General features: G+C 37.7%; 1 protein-coding gene across 4 annotated transcripts in view; it reads left to right on the forward strand.

Annotated features, from left to right (window-relative positions):
• Positions 1-27,742, forward strand: part of LOC113514184 (calmodulin) — a 40,015-nt gene that overhangs the window by 11,332 nt on the left and 941 nt on the right. For all 4 annotated transcript variants that reach the window (XM_052899648.1, XM_052899649.1, XM_052899647.1 and 1 more), the window contains one exon: positions 23,970-24,212. In XM_052899648.1, the coding sequence (XP_052755608.1) occupies positions 23,970-24,212 (243 nt within the window). The remainder of the gene's footprint in view (positions 1-23,969; positions 24,213-27,742) is intronic.

The following is a 27,742-nucleotide window of genomic DNA, read 5'->3' on the forward strand; positions in this document are numbered from 1 at the left end:
TTATTGTTGCAAATACGAAAGAGTAGTCAAACCTTGGTTTATTCCTTAGTTCGAATTAGAATTCCATTCCGCCATTGCTGTTACTGTAAAACGCACTTGTAAACCGCGTACATTGTTATAACAAACTATAGTATCAACTAGTTCTCAGCTATAAACGTGTGCAAAAACACGCTATCAAATTAATAACCTTGATAGATCTAATTCGATTTTAACGCTCCATTGTATCCTGCAACAAAGTGTAGGTCATTTAGGTGTTTGTTAATTCACGTTTTAGTTAACATTTGTAATTTTGTATTACGCACACAGATAAAATGTACAAATAAAAATTAAGACATCGTAATTAAAAAAACTTATCATTTTGCCTAATAGGTACAATTATAAATATACCTTATGACGCATATAAGTATCTAAAACGTCTATACCAGAATTGTACATATTTTACGTGAAGTTCAAAGTCGCGGAAATTTCTTCTAGTTTATGAGACACTCATAAACCAGAAGAAGAACACATTATACGTACGTATAATTTGTTTTTTAACCTTGCCGCCATCCTTGCATTGTAAAATGAAGGTTTACATTACAGAGTTTCATTGTCCTAGTGGAGGGATCGTCCATCGCAATTAGTACAATTGTCATCTGTAATACGATCTGTTGAGGGAACAGTGAATTGCTCGTTGCCCGGAACGAAGTTATATGTTGTATGTTGCTCATTAAATTATGTTTATATATCTATTTTTTTTTTTTTTGGAATTATATAAATAAAATATTGCTATCATCTATACCAGAAGGAGACTACAAAAGTCGTTTGCTTGGGTACCTCTGTCCTATTCGTCTATCAATCTTGAAGCAGTTGTGTTTGCATGGCTGTGTTTAGGTTTGAAGAATGAAATATGGCGTGAATTTACTGAGTACAGAGAAATAACAGCTGAGTCCTCAGGAATGGCAACGCATTGGAGGTATCACGGACGAAACAATATACTCTGTTATGTCCATGGTACTGTTCATGTCTATAGGCGACGGTTACCACTTACCATCAGGTGGGCCGTCAGCTTGTTTGCCATTCTAAGTTACATAAAAATAGCCATTTTTTTATCAGCAGTAGGCCGTTTGAATAAAGTTTGCTACATTTGAAAAGTGTCTTAAAAAAATGGGTGTGTCACAAGGATCAATTCTCGGTCCATTAATATTATTAATAGCTACTAATGATCCATGGTGTGGTGATGATGCAATTTGGTCATGATTTACAGATAACATTTCTTTGAATTATAATTGTATTAAAGATAATAAGGTCGATAAATTTAGTAATACTAATAAATTATTCTAAAATATATTTTTCTTATAATTTTCCTTATTAGATGTTTTTATTTTAATGAAAAAATTTGCATTTGTAGTATTAATTTATAAACTATGAAATCATTGTGCAGTTTCCATAATTTTCCTTGTTTGGCTTTGACATGATGACAGATTTTGCTCCTAACTATAATATATTTAATTAATCAATAGGAATTATATAGGTTTTACTTTTAAGTAAATTTATTTCAATATAATCCAACCAGTACAAGTGATTCAGTTTTTAATGAATCTCACTTTTTTTAATGAAATCATTAGAATTACATCTACAATCAACGTTATTAATATCTATATTTTTTTTTATCGAAAACTGATTGTCGGAATATTTTAATAATAATCACGCTTTCAGGGGAAATTATCTTAATAATCATTGGTAACTATTGAATGTGCACAGTTGATAATAACGCGTCTTTTGTTGTTGCTAATAGGGTAGGGGCGCCACTGAAATCCTTCAGTACGTACCCGGCAACGAGAAGGGATCAGTCATTGTTACATACGTCTTTAGGGTTTAAAAAGGTAATTCTGTCGTATTACTCAACAATGACTTTATTGTGTCTGACACTTGTTATCGATTGCCATGTAATATTTACAGCATTCAAGGCAAGAAATGTAATTTGCTTCAATAGGCGCCTTTCAGCAAAACACTGAATATATAGTCTAGTATAGATCTCTTTCTTCTGTGATTTAGATGGAGTTTACAAGTGCTGGAATAATTAGATCTAATGAAATTTTAACTGGTATTTGTCAAAATGGGATCTAATCTTGTAATGACGATATAACACGGAAATTAATAAATTCTAATCGACTATCTAACAATATGTAGATATAGTGTGACAATCTAACAATAATGGATTGGTACATCCGCTGTATCAACAATAGGCACCGTTGCAGATTTATTTGTCGCTTATGAACGGAAAGGGCTACCGATAAACGCACCGGTTTTCCTGTCGCAGCGCTCAACGTTATCGATAAATACTCGTAACACCCAATAGTAGAGTCCGTTTGTAAACTGATTTGGCTGAAACGCTTATAGCCTTGACTACATATTGGAAACTAGCTTTGTTTCACGTAATACGGTTTATTCTGGTTACAACCTCTAGTGTACATCTGGAATATACCGCCTCTGAATTGAATGGTGCATTCTAGAAAGTTCCATGGCCAAAATAACAAAAGTGTGTGACACTGCTTTCATATTTCAAGTCGCATATTTCTGTTCTTACAATACAATACATAACGTAGTCGCTTTTTCTAAGAGTGCGGTTTCATTTGAATCTATTATATAAATATTGTTTTGGGCAAGCTTCCATACACCTAATGACGGTCAACTGTAGCTAATTATTTTAATGTCGCTCCATACTAGTGCGATTGTTTACAGCACTGGCGTATTCGTCGTTGGCAAATTTCTCGTCTACACTCCTGTAATGCGAACATAAATGTGTATATATTTAACATATTGCCTACACAACTGTCTGTTTCATTATCAGAAATTTGTTATGGTTCGCCATGAAAATTTACATCTAGTCTTTCAAAATAATTATTTTCTTAATTATTATCTTGAAACAATAGGCCAATATTTTATCAAACAACAATACGGTGAATTAACGAAAGAAAATCGTCGTAAACATAGTTTATTTCGACTATTACTGGTATATCTGTAAAGCATACAACAAATTTCTCACTACCGACTGGACTGACCGGAAATAAAACATTTCCGACGACAGACGATGTAAAGAACTTGGAGCGAAGTAGTTCACAGCCAAATAAACTGTGTCCAGTCAATCAATCATACATAATACACTAATCTTAGAGTCGAGTTTTAAAATAACGCTGTAATGCCTTCCGTAAAACAAAAAATAACTGTTTTCATAACGCTTGACAACGCCACATCTGAATGTTTATTTTCGTAATGACGAACACAACGGTTTCCAACATATTGGCAGTGAGTATGGTATAATTCGTGGTCGGTCTCAAGAGATTTTTTTCAGTACGTGGGCGCTGGCGCTAGTGACCGAATTCGCGGAGGCACCGTTGCATCTGCCAAGTTTCATTGACCCCACGTACGGAACATTACAGAAGTTTACTACTTTTCGAGAGCATATTTTAACGTTATGGCTAAAAGGCTATCTGGAAAACGTAATCTCTAGATTTATGGAAGAAAATATTGCCTATGTACATTTAAAGTGTGGACCATTTATAAATACAACTGGCGGGATTGTTACCAAATTTATGACCTGATAATGTCACGCAAATTCGAATTACAGTTCTTTAGTTGGCATACATTTATTTCCGTGATGTCACGGACGCCGCGATAAGGAGTCGTTCACTCGCTAGAGGGAGAGCCGGCGGCTCTGTACTTCATCGCTATTTGTGGAACAATGCTGCCGTGGCGAGCATTAAACTCGGCTTTACTCGACGAAACATCGACAGCTGACCAGACAGCGTAATCCAAGGAACGACCTTTGAAAATATAATCGAATCGAACTTCCTGGCTTGTTCCCAATCACAAAAATGTATCAAGGTTTTGGCGATGGGATGATTAAATTATGGCTATTATTCTTACAGCGTTATAGTTGAAAATCATTGCAGCTGCCAATATTATCCTAGTATATAGTATATGGAAATGCGCAAAAGTGGCTTAGAAGTACTAGTTTTAATAAATTCCGAATAGGTTTTACAACATAAAATCGTGGAAGGTGTATGTCAGCTGAGCGGCGAGGGTCGAGGGTTGCGGCGGTGGGGTCGCGATCAATACCCGGGCACGTGTCGTCCGTTATTGGGCGACCGACGAAATGCTCGCTGCACCGAAAAATATCACTTGAACGCGTCCACCCGATAATCCCATGTTACAACATCGGATTTTCATTCCTCATGTTGAATGTTCGGATTTGAGAGATTTTCGAAGAGTTTACTTTGTCGGACATCAGTTTTATAGTATATAATACTTAATTGCGCAATAATTGTCAAAGAGCTTATTCAAAATGAAGTAATAATATTAAAATATTCTCTTCAATCATGGATAACTCGACGTGGAAGTAAACAACCAATTACCTCGATGCGATCAGCGTCTATCGATTCGATTGACTCCTTGCCTCGTCGATTTGAAGCGGCTGTTGAGTCACGGGTGTATTCTATTTATTATTGAGTATTGGAAATAAATCATTCAATGTATTTAAATAAGGTTACTGTAGACGACCGACCTGTAATATTTCGATATGGCTGCGACTGTGTCGATATTTAAATTAGTATTACGCGGAATAGCTTAGATTCTTGATGTACACGAATTACATCATCTATCAGTCCATTAGTTACTTTCTGGATATTTTTTTTTATCCAACTTCGAATGGCAAACAAGACGGCCCACCTGATGGAAAATGGTAACCGTCGCCTGTAGACATGAGTAGTACCATGGACATAACAGAGTATACTGTTCCGCCCATGATACCCCTCATGCGTTGCCATTCTTGAGGACTCCGGTGTTATTCCTCTGTACCCTGTAAATTCACGCCATATCCCACCCTTCAAACCGAAACACAGCCATGCAAACACAACTGCTTCACGGTAGAAACACGAATGGTCTCTTCCCATCAGTTGAGCATATTAGTCGACTATTATCTTGTTGATTAATCAAGCTAGCCACGAGTTTTTGTTTAATATTTCCTCTCCCGTACTGGTGTCATTTTCTCTATTCCTCTTTTACATCTAGTCTTTTACATCGGGAAACGAAACTAAATGGGAAAATGACACACTATTTTTCTTAATTTGCCTCATTTGTGTATAAACAATCAGTTGTTATATCAAACATTTAAATGCAAGTCTGTCATCTAGCTCATGATTTATGCTTGTACGAAATTCTCACAACGCATGCGCCTGTTTACGCCTTTCTAATCTGGGATCACAATAAAAATAGGTTACGGGCCGGTCAAGCAACCCCGTCATCGATCGACTCTGAACCGATCGTGCGACTTTCTAGATCATAGCAATGTATCGTTTGTGTATCCAAACCAACAGTTTCTCTTGACTGAGAAACAACATGATCTGAAGCTGCCATATTATCAAGTTTTTATCCATATTCGAATATTATGATTGGCGTAATATACTTTCCTTTCTCATTCTTCTTAAATCGTAGTCATTTCTGCATTCACTCCCATTGAGGCCGTGCCGTGTACCTGTACAATAATTAGTTACTTCTTTTTAAACCAGCGTTTTCTTGTAGATTATCTGAAGATGTTTGCATTATGGTTTAAAATCGAGCCTCATAAAGCATTCTTTTGAACCTAATCTTTGTTGGAATTTATTAAAGTAACCATTATTAGTGTGCACAATGACTCAATTGATGATTTCATTGCAAACAGAATGAGCTGTTTCATTAAAATTTGTAACGTGCTCCTGGGAGGCTCGTTTGCTGATGTCATGGCGCGTGTAAAAAACGACTCTACCGCGCAATGTTACTTAAAATAGGACTGATGGTGTCTACTATTGTTCCCACTCCTTAATTGGCTACATTCCCTACCTTTTAAAGGCATTCTTCACATAATTTGGCTAATGCCACACCCTTTATTACCCCAAATGAGAAGCCTGCAAGAATGGCCCTAATATATCAGACGCTGACCTTTTTAGCTCATTACTAAGTGGTTCGCGCCTCTCAGTCATTCATTTCCTCCTCGGTAGATTCCACTAACGATCGTTTGTTTTCCTCGTGTTTTTGTGATTGCGATGCTTTTGGTACGCTTTTGTCGTTCGCATCCTTATTTATTATCTTCTAGATTCTTCTAATCATTCGTCGATCAGAAATAACTTACTAAATTACATAAGAAACAGTATAACTCAATTGTGAAAGAGATGGAAAACGGTCATAATGTATACAAGAAAATAGGGACTAAAATGTAATGATTAAAATATACTTTATGTTGTCGAATTAAAGGCGTGAAGTAAATTATTAGGTAAATATTTACAACTGTCTTAGTATATTTTTTGCTATAACGCCTTTGCCGTGCGTTGTGGTGTGGGCGAGAATTGAGTAGGTATTACACAATATCAATATATCTAATTAGTATTGACTGAAACATTCTGATTGTTTTCTTATTTATTGTTAGCTCTATGCCCGCTACTTTGTACGTGTGGGTTTCATTACCCCTTCTGAAACCCACACCAATTAAGCAGGCGATTTCTATTTGACGTACCATGACAAAATGTACACGAGATGTTAAATTAGACCATCAGAAACAACATACTATTAAAACCGCATCCAATTTGGTGTAGTAGTTTTTGCATGATGTCGAAACAAACGTTCAAAGACACAGTTCAATTCAGACAAAATTTCCAAAAATATTGTTTTGACATTGTTTTGGTATTAAGACCTCTCCTGTTATTTTTAAATATCTCTTATGTATAAATGGACACCATATAGTTTTTTTTATTATATTTGTTATTGTTATTATTAATTTTATTAGTGAGGTAAAATTATTTATTAACGTATTTTCGTTAAAAAATAATGCATTATACAATAATACAGTTTTAGTGAAGTTGCTTTAAAGACACGTTACAAATTTAATTTTACATAAATAATATAAATATGCAATATGATGGGAGGAATGTAATATTTATTTGCACTTTTGTATTAAAAATTTCCTAGCTCTTAACGTCTTTCGCACATACGTATTTCTCCCCTCTTCTCTCACACCTCGTCCTGTCCCTTTCACTCACTGTTCCGTTCCATTCCATGCATTCGTTATTCATCCAGTCGCACATAAATAACTGCCTCTTACCTGTACAATGTACCTACCACAATGAAAGGCAAGTTTACTTGGCAACTAGACGCGCCATGTTGTGGCAGGCTCAAAATTATTTTTCGTTTTGCAATCCGTATCTCTTTGGGAAATATATTCGGTATCACTGGTTACTTATTTATATTTCATTCTATATTTTTATTTGTCCTTCTTTTATTGCATTTTTAGAGAACTATTTTTAATTTAAACTACTGTCGTAATTTCTTGACGCCAAGTTCGTTTAGAACATTCTAGTATTTCCATATTTCCTTTCCCGTTGTTTGTTGCACTGTGTACTACAGAAAGCCAGTCGTTTTTAATATCCGAGGGAATAAATTCACCACTCAGTATAGTCTGTCCCAGTCGCAGGCGGGAATATTTATTATGGCTCCTGGTTAGTATAATGAGTGTCTGGTATGTATCACATCAGGTCGCGGTGACGACGCTTGAACGCGAAAATTGGTCTCTCCGCTACTGAGTGGTGTAATGCAGTAAATAAATCCTGTTTACAATCGATTTCCAGAACATTCTCGATTTCTTTGAAAGAAAGAAATATTTTTTTTATTAAATTTGAACGTTTCTATCACTCATGGGGAGTGTAATTTCAACTGAATGGTATATGTTATAACCATACGTGAACGTTATTTTTCCTTGAATATACAATTCGAGATAAGATACAAGTTTAATTTCTAATACAAATAGTGGTTGTATAGATAGACTATACATACATACATATCTGTCACGTCTGTCTCCCATTAGGGTAGGCATAAACAATGGAAGGAGTGAAAGAGGTTTGTTTGAATCGAAGCATTTGGTATGCTTCGATTCAAACAAACCTCTTTCACTCCTTCCACATTCATCAATCTTTTCATACATGCTCGCCGGTTACGGGTACTTTTAATTTGGCCCTTCTTCAGCACGTCGCCTATTTGGTCAACATACGTCCGTCTAGGGCGGCCCCTAGCGACATCTCCATTCATTCTTGATCGATAAATCTCTTTCGTAATTCTTCTTTCATCCATCCTCTCCAAATGACCATACATAGACTATACACTTGTCAAATATCTTTCAAAGCATGAAAGATGTCGTAGGTTAAGCAGATATTTCTAGATAGAGTATTAATTATCCATGTTTGTAGATTGGTTACACTTGTTTGCAGTCTTTGTAAAATAATAAGCGTTGCCTCATTTTCATCAGAAATAATTTCTCCATTGAAGACATTAAAACTTTATTCCCTTAGCACAATTTCAGAACTGATAAAAGCAGTGAGTTTTAGGTTTTTGTTTTGTATGCAAACGGTAATTGTACAATTTCTCCTCGCTCAAATAATGTTTATGCAATAATCGTCTCGGCCATTATCTGTCCACTGCTGAACATAGGTCACCCCCATAAAGAACGTTCCTGAACTACCTGCAATCACAGACTCCCTGCAATTATGCAATATTAAAATAAAATTCATATTCATAAATCGATTTGAATATTGTATTATTTTCTCTGTAGTTTAGTATATTCATAGAGCAAAAATTGCTTATGGTGGTACGCTATAAAATTTGAGATAAGCTTTTTTGTCGTCCTTGAAATGAAATGTATCGGATTGTAGCCCGTTATCGTATTATAATGATTTCATTTACTGTTATGGCCTTGTGGGCAAACCACATAAATATTTCATGGCAATACGTAACTTTCCGTAACTCGTAAATGTGACGATTATATTTAATAAGGTGTACCATAGCACTGGCGACATCTGTTTAGTCAATGCCAACCAAAAGTACATTGTATATACTTAATTTATGAAGATGGAATTGTATACCCGTCTATGTTAATAGTAAACACGACAAAACACTGAAGATAAAACAAAGAGAATGAACCTAATTGGTCCATCGTGACGAATTTAACAGGCATTAATCACGATGGCTTGAAGGATGGCCTGACCTCCCTTCTGCCCTATACATAATATTGAACAAAACCTTGCACTTCTTCAATAAAGTAGAGCTTATTCGAACGTAGGGTAAGATGAGATGGGGCACAGTTAAGACTAGTGCTCTACAGCCAGAAACTTCCTAAGAAATTCCCATCTCATCCTCCAAATGTAAACAGTCCAAGCACCGTGATAAATGTGAAATGTCATCTTGGTATGATGCCAACGCAGGCACCGGGCTCTTTCATCGGGGAAGACGCCCCCGCGCATAGTTCAAATGGCGACCCATTATTGTCCTAATTGCTCGACGGGGTGCCCTTTCAGATTCTGAATCACGGCTTGATATAGTTTGCCACTTCTATTTTGGGTCGATCTAATTTTCTATTTACCGATCTCTCTTGACAAATGTTAATTTTATTCACTAATACATGAACACTTGATGGTCGCTGTAGTGACTAAATTTTGTGGTACATTATGTAGACCGCTCGAATCCTGGTTCGTAACGTAAAGCTGCACATTCTGAAATAGCTCTTTGTTTTGAAAATGATTGACGTAGAATCTCAATAGTTTTCCATGATGATCCGAATGTGGCGGATGAGTCTTTTCTTTTTTTTTTCAGTCCAAAAATGTTCGCTCATAGTGCAAAAGACTCATTCATAATCATATCTTACAACATAATTTACGTTACCCGTCCATACACAGTGTGCCACGTGTGTCGCACATACAGAATATATCGCTTCTATATCATACCATGCGTAAATATTCTGATATTGAGATATATATATAAGTACATATAGTGCAAACAAACTACTTGATGGAAGTGAGAATGGAACAGAAATGCCCATATAGGAGGAACTCGTGTACAGGATATTAATGATGTTTCCATAGGTTTATGGTACAATAAAACATTTTATCTCAATTAGGTACATACGGCATTGTGGTATTGTCGAAACAACAATCAGACGCGCCTGGAATCCTCGCAGATTGCATATAAATTTGCATTCTCCATTGGCGGAGTGCCAGCCCCCGTTCCTCGTAATTGACTCGTCGTACACTTGTTTATTTGGGAAGACTATCCCAGCAACGCCATTTGTGTCTAACCGTCACGACACATTGCACTTCTAAATGGCAACTGATTGTTATTAACGACCTGTTGTCAAGTTTGTAAAATAAGGATCTGTGGGTTAATAGCCCAGTCCATACGCAGTTACTAGGACTGATAGCTATCTTGACCGTGCTCGTGCCCGGTGGAAACCTATTTATCGCATGGACGGCAATATTATAAGGAGACGCTTACATAGCTGATTTAAACATTGAGCCCGGTCTCTTTATACATTTACTTATAATCACTCGTTAAATAGAACCCTGTTCAATAACGGAATATGATATATGGTATTATTATTAGATTGGTTGACAGACTAGGATCATGTGCGCACATTACATTCTTCCAATCACCAGTGCGCAGAGATTGATATCATTGAACCATTACAAATTGATTATATCAAAGCGGAGCCGATAAAAGTGCATTTGTGAGGATTGCACTTTACTCGGTTGACTGGCGCCTCGCGACTATAAACTTCAGAAGATACCAGTCATAACGCGTGCAGTAACCCTCGCGGGCCGAGTCCACGGAGCTGAGTCCGCGTGCTGCGCTCATTTCCGCATGTTTCTGCAATTCTATTGTTGTGCCGAATAATTCTCTGCGCCTTACATCCTGCTTGCTACATTTTTATTTAGAAATCTCCCGACTTCATTAGTGTACGTGGTGTGCTTGGTAATTAGATTCTGGCATCGTATAAGGAATGTGTCGAGGATTCGCTAACGGCCGCTGACGGCACGGTCGCGGCGGCATGACTCAGATGTCCTTGCTGGTGTTTGTGTAAGGCTTCGTATTCGCACGCTCGTCCGTTAACGACATTTATATATTTTCTGTTAAACCTGTTATTTCAACGTCTCTCATACTTAAGTCAATTAATAGGTATTAAATCAAATATTTGTTTAAATCTTTATTATCTTGCAATTTGTATTCGTGTATATTCTACGTCATTGATTTACATTCAGTTTTAATATCGAGATTTAATCACAAATTTAATCCCCTCCAGATTTAGTAGTGGAATGATGGGAAATGCAACAACATTCTCGAAATGGACTAAATTATACTAATGATTTTTTTTTTAAGAAGTCTTTGTCCTAATTGTATACGTACGCTAAAACTATTAACTCTATAAAGCTAAAATTTTGGATACAAATGTAATAACATTAAGCATTTGTTAGAAAAGTATTTGTGAAAATTTTAACTTGAGGGAGAAACACGATACCGTATGTGCAAAGCCGCAGGCGATAGCTAGTTAAAAGTAAAATAAACATGATATCAGTACTAGTAGATAAAAATTTACACACCTGTAGGTTGCTATACGGAGCAGTAGGTACACGTAGACAAATAACATTTTGGATCAGAGGGCCTACCATGAAATGTTTTCCGAAATTTCGGAGCCAAACAGAAATTTGATGTTAAAATTACATAATACATGCCGTTTGGAAATATTAAAAATGTTAAAATATTGTTCCTTTTGACTTTTATGATAGGATGTATGACGAACGAAATGTTAAACTCCATTTATGGGTCCGATTTTGGTATAAACAAAAACACGAAATTGAGTCCGAAATTTCGGAATTTCATTTCATGGTAGACCTACAGATAAAGTTTCGTGATATATATAACTGTGTAACAAGTTTATACCATTAACATTGGATACTTTATCCATTCTGTATAACTGTAACGCGCCATAAACGTCCTAATACTTGGCACGGGTCCCTCGCCATTAGAGGTCAATCGGGCGGCTTGGTTTTATTTCTTATATTTCTCCTGTTGCGCTGGTATATGGTGATTCGTTCCCATATTTGCCTGTTACACTGTTCTACAATGTTGAGGAAAAGGATATATTGGGGTCGATTTTGAAGTGCCATTTTTCTAAATTTATTTCTTAAGTCGATATTTTAATTTTACATATTCACAAAGTTACTGTTAAACTAGAAATATAATAATTTTGACTTAATCATCATATCATTGTTTAATTGTCCAGTGCTTAATATAAGCGTCCCCTTTGAGGGGTTGCCAGTAGCTGCCATGCTTGGCAGATGGATTGGCAACCGCTGTTAGGCTTTCGAAGGTGTTTTAAGATGGACCCTGCTGCCCATTCGTCGTCGAAATTTTTATTTACATTTATTAAAAAATTAGTTTATATTGATCCTTACAATAAGGATTCTATTTCGCTGTAATATCAAATTGAAATTTTAATTTTAGAACGCAAAATAGCAGTCCCAGAATCGACCTCAATATGTTCATAATTCGTTAATAATAACCAGTAGGGGGGAAAGGGATTGTTAGTAATGGAGATTGAGAATCCTATTGCTAGCAATATGCCCGACCAGGTCGACCTCCTCCCGGTTCTCCCTGGAAACTATCATGGTTAATTCCTGATGAATTCATCATGATGGGCTAACTGGCCTGTTTTCATTCTCATCTATCACCCTTCACTGGTGCTCCGCCAGCGTAACCCGTTAGCGCAGGCGGGGTTACCATACCATATTCACCCATTAAAAAAAAAAATAATCAGTAAGAATAATTTATCAAAATAATTCTGATTTCGTAGATCTGATAGCAATTATACATGGCTTGGTTCGGCCAAGCCATGGTTGTTTCATCATCTGCATACCCTTATCCCAATTATTTGGGGTCGACCTAATACGTTTTTTATCAATATTATAAAAATATTTGGCTTATAGTTTTACGATCGGCCGCCTGCCTGACGTCAACCCTCTTGAGGAATAAAAATTAATTAGGCAGTGAAGATAAATAAATGTAAAGATTAAAAATCACCGTAATGATTATGCATTACCATAAGAATAGTTTACTACTCCGCACCAACGAATATTTAACAATGTAGCTAATAAATACTATTTTCGGAATATGATTCAGTGATCATAAAACGATCCCAGGAAGTTCTCACGTGGTTACGACGACGGAATTGTAAACAGTGTAATGGTTAAAACCGACTTGTACCGAAAATTGTCATTTTTTTTTTGATAGGTGAAAATGGTATGGTAACCCCACCTGCGCTAACGGGATACGCTGGCGGAGCACCAGTGAAGGGTGATAGATGAGAATGAAAACAGGCTAGTTAGCCCATCATGATGAATTCATCAGGAATTAAACATGATAGTTTCAAGGGAGAACCGCGAGGAGGTCGACCTGGTTGGGTATATTGCTAGCAATAGGATTCTCAGTCTCCATTACTAACAATCCCTTTCCCCCCAATTGTCATGTATTAACGGCATCATAAATATCCTTTTATCATCACCCATTTTGAGTTTGTACCCAGAATATACAGATACATCCCCATAAGAAGGGGATGAGCCTACTAATAACTGTTACCGCATAGACGAACGGAGATCGGTATGAGATTTTACACAGAATTTTCCTTTTACATTGATTTGATTTCTCTATTTTCACTTATATAGAACGTCGAGATGAGGATAAAAGAGTGCTGACACATCGTTTTCTTACGCAGTCACGTCACGTTTACTGAATGCCTTTTAATATACGTGATGTATTTGTATTTATACAACTGTGTCTATAATAATAGATAGACTGTTCCATTCCACATCAAAACGCAATCAAGCGGCAGTTATTTGAGTTTCCAATTCACGTACAATTACGACGTTACGGCGCGCTGTGTCGGTTGAACCGTAACCCGAGCACATAGTCAATGGCGTCGCTACGTACATAGACTATTGATGATTGACTACCCAATTGGAAGAATAACTATTGTATATAATATTATATAATAGATTAAATATTGTATATTGGTTGCTGTGTGTGCAGCGCCTTTTATCTATATTATTGCTACTCGTACTTGTGAAAACGTATTAGTGGCTTGGTTTGTGATCCTAAACTGTATTGTGGGTGATCATGGGCGGCGATAGTCACTTACCATCAGGTGAGCCGTATGCTCGTTTGCCCCCTGTGTTGTAAAAAAAAATTTGCTCTAGTGTAGCCCTGGTTTTCCTGTGCAAAAATTAATAAATAATTAGAAGAAAAGTACCTTACTTCCCACGTATTGAATTCGTATTTTCCCTTCCCGCGGGAATTGTACAAAGCCCCCTGTAGACACCTACCAGTGGGAGACTGTACAAAAGTCGTTTGTTTTAGTTCTTCTGGCCCATTTATATTTCTACCGTAAAGCAGTTATATTTGCATGGCTGTGTTTTGGTTTAAAAGGTGGGATATGGCAGTAAATTTACAGGGTATAGAGGCATAATACCTTTATCGTTAGGAATTGCAACGTATAGGACATAACAAAATGCTCTGTTATGTCCATGGTACTGTTCATGTCTATGGGCGACTGTTACCACTTTCTATCAGGTGAGCCGTCAGCTTGTTTGCCATTCTAAGTTGCATAAAAAAAGGTAATTAAGACCGCCCTGTAGATGTTTCAATGTGTGCAAAATTATAAACAAATACGTAAACCAAGTAATATTTTAAAGATCAACTTTGTTATCAGACCGGGGAAGCTGACTAAACTCTGTGTTCTGCAAATGAAACATTACATCGTCGTGTATAAGTTCTTGTGTTTCTGGGTTGCGGTGAGCGAAGATTGTGTAGTTATACGCTGGAGTTTGGTTTCTAACTTATACGTAGGTACAAGTTATGCCTAGTTTCTATTTATTAGTTTTGTTCCGCTTGCATGAGATGCATAACAAAAAGTATCGAAGATACGATGTCATTTCTTCATTATTTGTGATCTAGAAGGAAACTAGAAAAAAAGACAATAGAGGGGCGTCTCTATTCATATTTTCCTGTTTTTTTTTTTTTTGTTCTATTAGTAAGGTTTTGCATTACATATTGTAAATATTAGGTATATATAAGATTATGTACTTAAGTACAAAGGAACGATGTGTTTAGGTTTCTAGCAAAATGCTATTTTCAATTGTGATCACTTCTTGTTATTTATAACACAATAATAATATACCTTAACTTTGTATTTTTATACTTTTTTTTTTTTTTTTGATGAGTGAAAATGGAATGGTAGCCCCGCCTGCGCTAACGGGATACGCTAGCGGAGCTCCAGTGAAGGGTGATAGATGAGAATGAAAACAGGCCAGTTAGCCCATCATGATGAATTCATCAGGAATTAACCATGATAGTTTCCAGGGGTAACCGCGAGGAGGTCGACCAGGTTAGGTATATTGCTAGCAATAAGATTCTCAGTCTCCATTACTAACAATCCCTTTTCCCCTTATACTAATATTTGCCATATGATCCCGGTATAGAATGGGCCACCCCTTCCTTTCCCGTGCGTGTTGTAAAAAGAGGCTAAGGGAAGGCGAAGGATAGGCAACAGCGCGTCCCTCTTAAAATAACTCTAAAGCCAAACTGCAGTTGCCAATCCGTCTGCCAAGCGTGGCAACTACTGGTAAAAACCCCCCAAGGGGGAGGCTTATGTTCAGCAGTGAACAGTTAAAGGCCGATATGATGGTGATGATACCTTTATTTGATATTTTCTATATTAATATTATAAAGAAGACAGACTTAATTTTTGTTTGTAATAGATTAAGTTAAAAAAATTTCGATCGATTTATAAATTCTTTTACTATTCACTAAGAATCTGTGCGAAGTCGGGGCAGATTACTAGTTATTTGCAAAATGATTTGCATTATTCCGCAATGTCCATTGTGTATCGAATAGTCAATGATAAAATGTGAAATGAAAGCAGATCAAGTCGCTTACAGTAGCGGCAATGTATAAATAGATGTTACCGGTATAATTACTTCATCTAGTTGAATTGTTTTCCAAGAGTCCTCGCCTAGAACAGGTTTGCTCATTATAAAACAACCGGTCCTAGATGACGCCGACGATGACTTTATAAATGAATCTCCATAATTAATTAGTTCCGGCATCTAATCTAATGGTTGCATGTGAACTCCATCCTGTAACGAAGGTCAAGTTCATTTATTGTAATAAAAACCTGAGATCATTAACTTTTTTTGTTAGGTTTCGTGCATCAGTTATCATGTTTTTTTTTTTTTTTATACCACTGTGGTGGCAAACAAGCATACGGCCCACCTGATGGTAAGCGGTTACCGTAGCCTATGAACGCCTGCAATACCAGAGGTATTACGCGCGCGTTGCCGACCCTGAAGAAACCTCTTTACCCCCTTTTGAAGAACCCCATGCTGTAGGCACTTGAGAAAACCTCGGCAGGGAGCTCATTCCATAACCTGAGTGTTCGTGGGAGAAAGCATCTCTGAAACCGCGCTGTACGCGACCATTTAGGCTATTTCTTACTTAGTTTCTTTTTCCCCACCGTACCACTCGCTTCGGTATTGAAATCCAGTTTAAAGTAAATTTACATAATACCGGCACGTTTAAAATTTGAATGTAACGTTCGGCTCGGAATATAGAGAGCGTAACTTGAAAACACAAGTCTTTATGTATTGTTACGCAATTAGTAATATTTTAAACATAATGGTAACTTTCCAATATTTAATATACCTACATATTTTCTTGTTAAAATATTTTCTCTCTATGCTAAATTGTTATTAGCTTGTAATTTGATATCTTGTAAAGTGCATACATAATTTGCTTTCACAAATGTTTTCCATTAATAACATCAGTATAACCTCAAATATTTCTCTTTATCATCACACAGAGGTACATGTTCCGTATTGACAATTTAACCTTAGGAATAGAGCACGTGGTGCGTGTGCAATGGTATGGACTTCACCCAAGTCGTACCAGCATTTTTTGATGTTCATCCTACATGTACATCCTTACTAATATTATAAATGTGAGAATTTGTTTGTTTGTTGTCTTAAAGTACCTTAACGGTTTAATCAATTTCTGTGAAATTTGATATACACTCACTATAAGGGATGGAAAAGGAGATAGGTACTCATTATCTCGGTTACGCGAACAAAGTCGCGGATAAAAGCTAGTACATAATATTCGTTACCGCACATTCAGTAATGTGTCTCGCTAGTTTATTTGCTTTCGGTAAAAGCTGAATAAAACTTGATAATAAAAATGGGTTTCGATCACTATGCTATCACTCAACATAAGACTATGTTTATCTCGACTTGTCCAATATGTTTACTAAATCTATACGGTGCCGTCCATCCAGACGGCGGGGCAAAATATATCATCCGAACATATAATGGAATTGCAACGCGCGGACTGCGGAACGATGCAAAAACAACAAATAAGCACCGGCCGGCGGGTTCAAGGCGAGCCGCCATTGTTGCTGGGCGTCGCACAGTGGGAACTCTCCTAAGAAAGCCATCTCATAAATACTTTTTCTAAAACTCTGTGAATATGCATGTATAATACCTCAAATTGTAGCTAAAGAGTTACTCTATCATTATAAGTATGATTCAAATCTGTCACTATTCATACTTCATAGAACAGAGCATCTAAAGTCAAGGAATGAAAAAAATACAAAAATAATTATGAAACTTAAATTTCGTTTGGTATAATTTTATAGTATCAAAACAATAGAAGTCATATAGTGTGATACCATTTTAAAATGCTTAGAATGTGTACTTTACTATAAAATAAAAATATATTTAGTTTAGTACAATATTACTTAACCAAAGAACCATATATCGTTATATGTATTATTTTCTTTTCTCAAACTTTCAGTTGGAGATTTGACAGTTGCCGAAGCTTGCCGAAGTTCTGATTTTGGTTTAATTTATTAGGAAATATAATGTAATTTGAGGGCAAAAGATTTTTTTTTGCAGTTTTACTGCGTAATATATTTAAATCTAGTATAATATCATGGTGAGAATGTTTTTTTCTAAGTACGTATATTAGGATTTTTTTCTTTATTTGAGATTCTTTGTCTGGACACTCAAAAAAATACTTTTGTCTCAATTATTACTTTATATTTTATCTTTTGCGTTACTTTTAACAAGTATTTCACATAGTATTTAGTTCCCATTTCCATACAGACCTATTCTTTACCGCATAACCGCATAATGATGAATTTTTTAAATCAAGTAATTTTGCACACGTCTATGATCATTATTAAGTATAAAATAGTGCATTTACATATGAAATATTACAGTTCTTTATAAGCATTTGTCATTTCTAAACAATTGTTAATTACTTATCTCTCCGCTATGAATGAAGTCTCGTGTACCGGACGCGACTTAAGTCTCTTATTGTTGAAAGTGATACAAATTATATTGATTATATCTCAAACTATGTACGAAATAATATTACCGAATCTTCAGATGCGAATATAGCAAAAATTATCGCAAGTATTTAGAAGTCCTTCATAACTCAGTTTCGTCAACGCTATACGAAATGTGGTCGAAAGAAAGAACAGTTTTTAAATCAAAATAGCAATTGGTTTAATGTCATTTTCACTGTAAATCTAGAAAAAACAACATGCGAACCTGAACCTTTTACTTCGACAGAGAAAAAAGGAAGACCTTCTAAAAGATACGATGACAGTTCAGAGAGTACAAAGAAACGGAAAAACAAGGGACTGCTTGATACCTGTGGACTTGATTTCATACTGAACTCATATGTACAGGGTTTAAGGTCACGTGGTGAAGTAGATGAAGCATTCATCGTTGATATTTTACGAGCATGGCCGTCAGAAAAAAAGAGTGAAATACGCAGTAATTTTCTTAATGAACCGACACATATAACAGCATATTCAAAAGATGAAGATCTTAGCATTTTTGTAGAATTGGATCTGAACAAGGCACGGTAAGAAAATATGATGAGTTGTTTGATAGCAAAGAATTGCTTATTGTTTCCATCATACAAGTTGATTCGTGAAGTTACAGAATCTTGCTATCCGCAAAATCACAAGGTGTTGATTCATTGTGAAAGTGTGATACGTTACTTTTCTGTCTTGCCTCTTGGGCAACTTTTAGAAGATGATCAAGAGTCACGGAACAAAGACTATAAACAGTTCAGGCTTCATCATGCAAGACAATGTTCGAGGGTAGCCACTAACAAAGATGTTCTACATGCACTTTTATATACCTCTGACCCATACATAACAAGTTTAAGAAAACCTTCCAATAAAAAATATTTAGAACTTTTTGATGAAGTAAAGGAGCTCTTGAGTGACTTCTAAGTTATCTTTATAAGAGTTTTTGTTTTTTACGCAGATACTTTTACTTATTCCTGTATAAATTTCTTAGGACATAAATGTAAGCCTACAAATTTTATATTTCTTGTATTCCTATATTATTTATAACTATTAGAAATAAATTTTTACTCACAACGCATACATAATTTAAAAGCATATATATTTAAGATTATCAGGAAAAAAAATCATGTACATATCTTTATTAATACGGAAGTTATAGATTTATGAGATGAAAAGGAGTCAAAGTTCCCACTGTGCGTCGTTTGAACACTGTTTCTATAATACAGGTTCGTATTTTGATCTCGTACAAGACTTATTGTTTGCATTGTCGTTGTACCGCACTTACAGCGACGTGAGATGATTTTCATAATCTCCATTGAAATGGCAAATTTCTTTCCTAACTCTTCTTGATCTCTAATAACAATTACCAATAACAATTCGTGTAATTTTGTTATTAGAGGAGGGTACCTACCATAATGACTTATCCACGTGGGGGAAGGAATTGTTAGTAATAGGGATCTGAGCGTCTCATTGCTAGCAATATACCTTATCAGGTCGACGTCCACGCTGTATCCCTTGGATACCATCTGGGGTAATTCATTTGTGCAATTGTCACTATGAGACAACTGGCTTGCTTTCATCTTTTACTGGTGCCCCGCCAGCGTATACCGACAGCGTAGGTGGATTACAATTTCATTTCCACCTATTTGTACAAAACTGTTTCATGTAGTAATAGGTGACCAGAGAAATCACAATGTACCAATCCTAACATGTGAGGACTCGAGTCATTATTCGTACCAAGCCGCTTGCATCATTACAGTAATGTTAGACTCTTACGACATTTGTCGTCACATTGATAGAACTACATATTTCACCAATAGTTCCCTAACAAGTAATTACAGGGGAGAGGGGTCTAACTGACCCATTGCCATCAATCATTAGGTCGATCTCCACGTAGTTCCCCCTTGAAACCGTCGTAGTTAATTCTAGTGGAATTCGTCACAATGGGCTAATTGACCTGTTTTCATCGTCACCTATCATCCCTCATTGGTGGCCCGCCCATGTATACCGACAGCGCAGGCGGGGTTACCATGCTATCATCGTCCATTAAAAAAATTACATCACCGCTAACAAGCGGCATACCGTTCTGAATACCAGCAACGCCTGACACAAGTGGCGAGCGTTGTAGCTAACGAGACACACCCGACATTTGGTTGCGTGCGTCCAGGTGCGCCCGTAACCAGAACAACGCAACCACCAGCGAGGCGGGGGCGCGCGCGGCCTGCATTCTCGCAAGCTGAGCGATTCGCGCCGCCTAAATATAGAATGCGAACCGCCTCGGAAAGGTTAAACCAGAATTAGACGCGCCAAACTTAACTTGCACTTATTTTTGCGACTAGCCGCCGGGCCGAGCGTTCACCCCCAGCAAGTGTGACGGCGACTCCTTATCTCTGCTTTTACCGCGGCGAGAGATTGCGTCAACCTTAAAAAACATTACACTCGACTGTGTTGTACAGTTGTGAGTTTAAATGATCTTATTTTCGGCTGATCTCATTATTGGACTCCTGGAGTAAGTAGGTCTGCAGATAACTAAATGCTTGTTTCGTGAACTCTATAATATGGACTTGTGAATCTAAAATTTTTAAACTTACGACAGTCGTAATCACGTGGCCACACTACATTACTACGTCACTGTCGATTTCTATCACAAGATCATAGTCCATTTTTTGTTATTGTTATTCCATATTTGTTTCTAAATAAAGTAATCATCGTCATACCAGCCTTTAACTGTCCACTGCTGAACATAAGCCTCCCACTTGGGAGGGTATTGCCAGTAGTTGCCACGTTTAGCAGGCGGATTGGTTGGCGCAGTTAGGTTTTGATGTTTTAAGAGGGAAGCTTGCTGTCCATCCCTCGTCCCCCCATAGTAGACTCTTACGACGCCCACGGGAAACGAATGGGGTGACCTATTCTATGCCGGAGTAAAACGACAAGAAAAAAGTAATGCTGTATTATTTATTATTGTGCACATATTTTACTTTCTTGTTGATTTTACTTGATTGTCTTGTCTGTCATTCGTTGGTGTAAAAAAATGTATAAAACCAATATTGGCATGTTACTTATATACATTTTATTGCACATTCTATAAAAAAAAAATAGTCGTTTATGTACTTTTTATTTGTTTATATGCTGTTACTCATTCACGCTTAAACGACTGCATAGGTTTGAATAAAATTGTTTGCTTCGTCATTAAATTAACATATTACGTAGGATAGTTATTATCCTAATTCATGCGGGCAAAACGAATACAGCTAGCAGAATAATAGAGCACCGTCTAAAATGCATTTAGATAGAAACCCATGTAAGAATTATTCATCGTACTAAACGATTGCTAATGTAAAAACCAATGATAAACAACACATCCAGATGTTTCGTCTCTCTTCATACGCACTTGATGAAATAGTGAATTAACAACGCAGGATTCTTCTAACTCGTAATAAGGAAAGTATAAAGATATACTGCCGCCTTGTGTCATTAAATGACCCATAAAATTACATGGCTATACGCCATTAATGCTTTACGTTTGTTTTGTTTCCGAACAGCGGACGGTTTGTTGTTTCCGCGAATTCGGCCGAATATCAATACAGTTCTTGTTGATTCTAGGAAATCGATACACACGCTCCAAATAGATTTACCCCACTATCATAAGAAATTGAGAATTTAATGCCCAAATTGTCCATTGCACTCAGAATTGGGTATTTACTCTCAAATCGACCTCTTAAAAACAACACAATAGAAGTAATGGAAATGTAAATAAAGTACTATTTAGAAATGCCTTTGTGTTCAAGTAAAATTAATGTCCTACAGCTTTAATGGTCGCGTACTGCGCGGTTTCAGAGATCTTTCCTCCCACGAACACTCAGGTTGTGGAATGAGCTCCCTGCCGAGGTTTTCCCCAGAGACTACAGCATGGGGTTCTTCAAAAGGGGGGTAAAGAGATTTCTTCAGGGTCGGCAACGCGCGCGTAATACCCTCGGTATTGCAGGTGTTCATAGGTTACGGTAACCACTTATCATCAGGTGGGCTGTATGTTTATTTGCCACCTCAGTGGTATAAAAAAAATTAATAAAGATTCTATTCTATTCTCATAATGCATTTTTAACACACTCTTTAATCTGTATTAATTAAGTGGCAATGTGAGAAAAGCTAAATTTAATATCTCTAAAAGAAATAGTGGCATAGAAAGTAGTCGGTGAGCAAGTGAATATCTTACATGTTTTTTTATATCAGTTCACATGATCGTTATAATTTGCTAATTAAATTATTACCCAGTGAAAGCAGCAGGTGTAACAAGGTGACGCGGGACTGTCATCGCGACAGTAAACATGTCGACACTCCGTACACGCGTGCCCGTAGATACTGCCACAATTTGAATAGGCACCGCTTGTTTTTACAAACATGAAATTATTCCGTGACTGTACACTTCACAACTCTAATCAGAAGCGATGACTCGATTATAATTTTATCGGCATATTCCGAGTGTTTGAAGAATGTCATGATAAACAACCGACGAAATACAGAAATGATTAAAAGCAAACACAGGTTCTAATAATATTCTATTAAACTGCTGTAAATTTTGTTACCGAATGAGGAAACTGCGAAGTAATTACCGATTCGTAATTAACGTTTTATTTTGATATATTTAGTTGTGTAGTAAACGCAAGCAGATGGCAGTAATAAAGGTTTTCTAGCTGTAATAAGCTGCCAACGAAGTCACTATACGCTGCGTGATTGAGAAACCATGTGGTGGGAAGTTAGAAATTTTATCTTAATTAATATTCCAGCGCCGCTCGCGCTGGCACGTTCTGAAGTTATTTCCTTTGTATTATAAGAGCTGAAATATGTTAAACTGTTACAGTAAACAAGCTGAAGGACAGAAATATAAAAGGATAATTACAATAATATTATTATTCTCGTATGTCACACAGAAAAATAAAACAATATGATTTTCTATAATATTGTGCGAGTAGTTTCTTTGAGTCTTTAAGTATTATTAACGTAAATTCTCGATCTAAAATGTAAAAAACAAAAATACAACTAATTTATAGACCCCACACTATTTGCCAGCAGTGAAATGCTTGTATCCAATCCACAATAGTAAGAGTACAAGTCGACTAGCCAGAGAGAGATTTCTTAGAAAGTCATGAATACTGTCGCGAAACAGTTTGCTTGCCGAGTTAAATTTCAAATTTGAGATATGCAGTGAAATTACGGGGTACTGTGACTTGACATTTTTAAATCAACAGTATCCGTGTGGCACCTCCGTTGTAAGCGTGTATCGACTACCGTGGTCTCTTACTAACGGACGCATACGGTTGCGTATACAAAAATTTGTCAGTTGAAAAAAGAATTATTCTACACTTTTGTACAAAAGTTGTGAATACGTGCCTCTCTGGCTCGTCGGTGTTTCAGTTGGAACGCATAAAACTGTGCTTGCATGGTTATGTTTTGGGTTTAAAGCGTGGATAGGGTACGACAGTGAAATTATCTGATACGGAAGCATAACACTATACTCATAATCCTCACAGAATGAATTAGCACGAGGGGTAACAACGTCGCAGGCGATGGGTATTATTTTCCATCAACTGCGCCGACAGTTTGCCATTCGACGCATCGTTAGTAAAATTACAAGAGAATCGAGAAACCTCCGCTTTTTGCTGTTACTTTAAAAAAAATCTAATATTGTTTCCTGTCTCGTTTCCAGGCAACGGCACGATAGACTTCCCAGAGTTCCTGACGATGATGGCGCGCAAGATGAAGGACACCGACAGCGAGGAGGAGATCCGCGAGGCGTTCCGCGTGTTCGACAAGGACGGCAACGGGTTCATATCGGCCGCGGAGCTACGCCACGTGATGACCAACCTCGGCGAGAAGCTCACCGACGAGGAGGTCGACGAGATGATCCGCGAGGCGGACATCGACGGCGACGGACAGGTCAATTACGAGGGTAAGTTGACGCATCCACTCCACCGCTCCAAGTATGCGCACATTTACAACACGCCCGGGCGAATTTAGGAAACGATTTTTTTCCCAAATTGGCTCGATTCTGGGTGTTCAAGGTTGTATGCCCAGATGTATAGTTGTTCATTTATCATAACGCATATAATAGTTGAAGTAGCTATTGGTGTTATTGTATAGTGTTATGTTGTTATTAAAATACGTAAACACTAGCCCCCACAGGTTTAGAATTTACGTTGTACGGACTTTATAGGGATGTTGGAATTGGAAATAGTGGGAAAGTCTTTGGATAAATAGTATTATATATTTGTATATTAATAGTAATTATTGTACATAATTATATATAATAAAAGGAAAATTACTGCAGTCTTCTGAAGTAGAGGCTCAGATCGTCCTACCAAAACGTACAAAGTTATGAATACCGTCTTTTAGCATATAATTGTTAAAAAAGAATAATGAAAGTTTATACGGGTACGATGGATAATTAGCTAGCTACCGAGACATGTGATAAGGAGATCTAAAAAGGTCACTTTAGAAATTTGCTATAGGAGTCAACGAACTATTTGCTATGACACTCCAAACAAAAGAAAAAAAAGAGAGATAAGTTTTAACGTAATACACCAGCAATTCTCAGAGCCCCATGTTTATTGATTCTCGTGGAAAATTTGAAATATCATCTGCACTTGAGAATCGTCAGTAAAGTATGTGTACATTTTAACTTTTTGGGCTGAATTAAGAAATTGATCTTAAATTCTTTTAATTTTAAAACTAAAATCTCATACACGCTTTAATATATAAAAGTAAATAGCTTGAAAAGTTCTACCTTTGCTATTAATTATTCTGCTTCGAAGAATCGCAGTGATTTTCTTGGTCTTCTGATAGATAGTCAGACGTGGTAATTCTAAAATGTTTTCTTAAAGATACGTTAAAATTCAGGTAAACTGTATGTCTGAATCGTATTTCGTAAACCAGAACTTGATAGAATCAGCTCGGTATACGCTGTACAAGAGGTGGCCAACTGTGACAGTGCTTAGTTTTTATCCATACATAATAGATAAGATTGCGTGCAGCGTTCCGGACTAGTGTCTCATAATTACGTCATTGTGCGTATAAAAAGTGGCACGGCACACTGGACCTGATGAACTTTTTCATAATAAATACTACTACAAGAATACTGTAGAATTCGGTTGATAATAAAATAGGATCTCTTTGTTTACCAACAACAATAATAATTTATTACAGTAGTTGTTTGTTGCTTATGGTATACAGTAAAGCTGTAAAGTTTTTCGTCGAGAAAATAGCGAGCTAAATCAATTTATCGAAATGGAATATCTATTTTGTTAAATCGATTTATTTTTGTGTAGCACAGATAGTTTACAATCGCACAATTGTTGAGAGTTGCAAAATGAACTCTGCACGCAATGTGCTGTTCACAACGTGAATATAATACCACCCTCTAGTATGTGAATAATGTTGTGTGTACAAGTGAAGTACTCCTACACGGCCCGGCCCCCGCATGTGCAGATGTTCCCTCACACTAACACGGTTGGGTATTGCTTGCGTCCAGAACGTTCACGAATTTCTCCTTCTCATAAAAATATTTAACTACTCGATGTTTACATTACTCGTGATTTACGAACACCGTAACTTCACAATGAAAGGATCGCTGCCAATTTATATCTTCAATCGCTGACACGTTCAAAACCATATCAATCGCTACACGAGGAAAGATTGAGGGGGCGTTGCCTTCACTCGCGTCCCCCTTACGGCATCTGTAGAAATGTCGGCAATTAGATTAGAACATGTTTGTATGTTGAGCTTACACAAGTACAATAGTTGCTCAGCGCTCGTTGTATGTTAATGAAATGTAGTAATGTATATTAAGAAGTGACCCCGCCGTCCACCGTGATTATATCACGCACCTAACAATAGCCATATTGAACACATTCCGCCACGGACCAACCGTAGCGGAATGGTGAATTCCGCTATCGTTTCCCGATATGAGTCACAGGGTAACTTCACGGGTAATTAGATATTGCTTTGTAAGTTGGACGCTTGCTGCCCCGCTCTGCATGGATTCAGTGTTATGTTACGAGTTTCACGGAAAAAAAAAACTGCATTTGGGCGGTCGCCAGCTGGCGTGACGTGGCGATGGCGGCGGCGGCGGCCGTTACACGCGCACTTAGACAAACAAACAGCACGCCAGCAGCCAGCGGCGCCCAGCGCGCGAGCGCCCGGCCGGCCGCGCGTGCCGTCGCCGCGCCGGCCGGCCTGTGTATGCCTGTATCATCCGACCGAGCGTTCTCTCTCTTGCAGACTTCCATGCTCTCGCCCAAATCATATTCGCTCGCGGGGACGGCAGCCGCTAGCGCGCGCTCCGCCGCCGCGCTTGTGATATTAGTACCGTAACTAACAATAAGAAAAGACTCTACGATAACGCTGTGATCTCGAAACGATTTCCCTTAGTAGTGTGTAGCAATGCAATGCAATGCAATGAGCCCAACGGCCTACGTACGTCGAGCGCGGTACGACAATAGGTACATGACAGTGTTAATCTGAATGGTTTGCTGCTCGTTATTAACTGTTCCTATACCTACTACCTTGGATATGTTAGCTGCTCCCGGCTCGTCCGCAACCCCCGCTCCCCCGCGTCCCGCCCCCCGCCATCCCCCACCTCACACTCTGATTGGGATCTCACCACTTGACTATCGACTGTGTCTCTGTTTACTCACCCACGGCGCGTCGGGCGAGTGCAACTCCGTCGCATGGACTCGGAGTTGCACTCGGCCGATTCACAGGGAGTGGCCGCCTGTATTCCGCCTGTATACTGGTGCATGTGTCTAATGTTTGTATAGCAGTTTTCTTATAGAAATACCACCTGGTGATCCCTCCCGGCGCGAGCGTCGTCCGCTCGCCGCGTCCGCTAGCGCGCGGTACACGGTACAGCGCACAGCTTCACGAGACGAACGAGCAGCAAACGATAGCGAGCGTACCCCCCCGTACATTACATGTAACCATAGGCTTGTTCTCGCACCTCACACTTTCGGAATATATATACATACATATAATATCATCGCAGCACTGGCATTCACTGGAATGCGTTTTCAACTATCGCTTTGTTTAAAATATTTTTAATCGATATCCAGAGGGTGGTATTTCACATAATCCCTTTGTAGTGGCATGACGAGGTAAAATATTTCTTGTCGGTTTAATTGTTGTTCGTTGCAGCACCGAGCATACGCTTCGCCTTGCGCTGTGCGTACGTCGTAACGTACACCGCGAGCGTATGGTCGGGCGCGGAGCCCGGCGCCGGGCCGCCTGTCTAATAGCGGTTACTACATCTGTATTAGTGCATCTACACTCCTGTCGGTTACTTTTCGTTGTGTTATAATATATTGTTGTGTTAACATTTTATCTTAGACATGTTATGCAAGGGTTTATGTGAAACGTTTCTTGTAAATCTATATTCTACTTGTAACGGCCAACGGCCGAATGTGGCGCGTACTCCGCCGCTGCCGG

This window comes from Galleria mellonella, unplaced genomic scaffold (assembly GCF_026898425.1).
Source record: "Galleria mellonella isolate WM207_F2 unplaced genomic scaffold, CSIRO_AGI_GalMel_v1 utg606, whole genome shotgun sequence".
NCBI classification, from domain to species: Eukaryota; Metazoa; Arthropoda; class Insecta; order Lepidoptera; family Pyralidae; genus Galleria; species Galleria mellonella.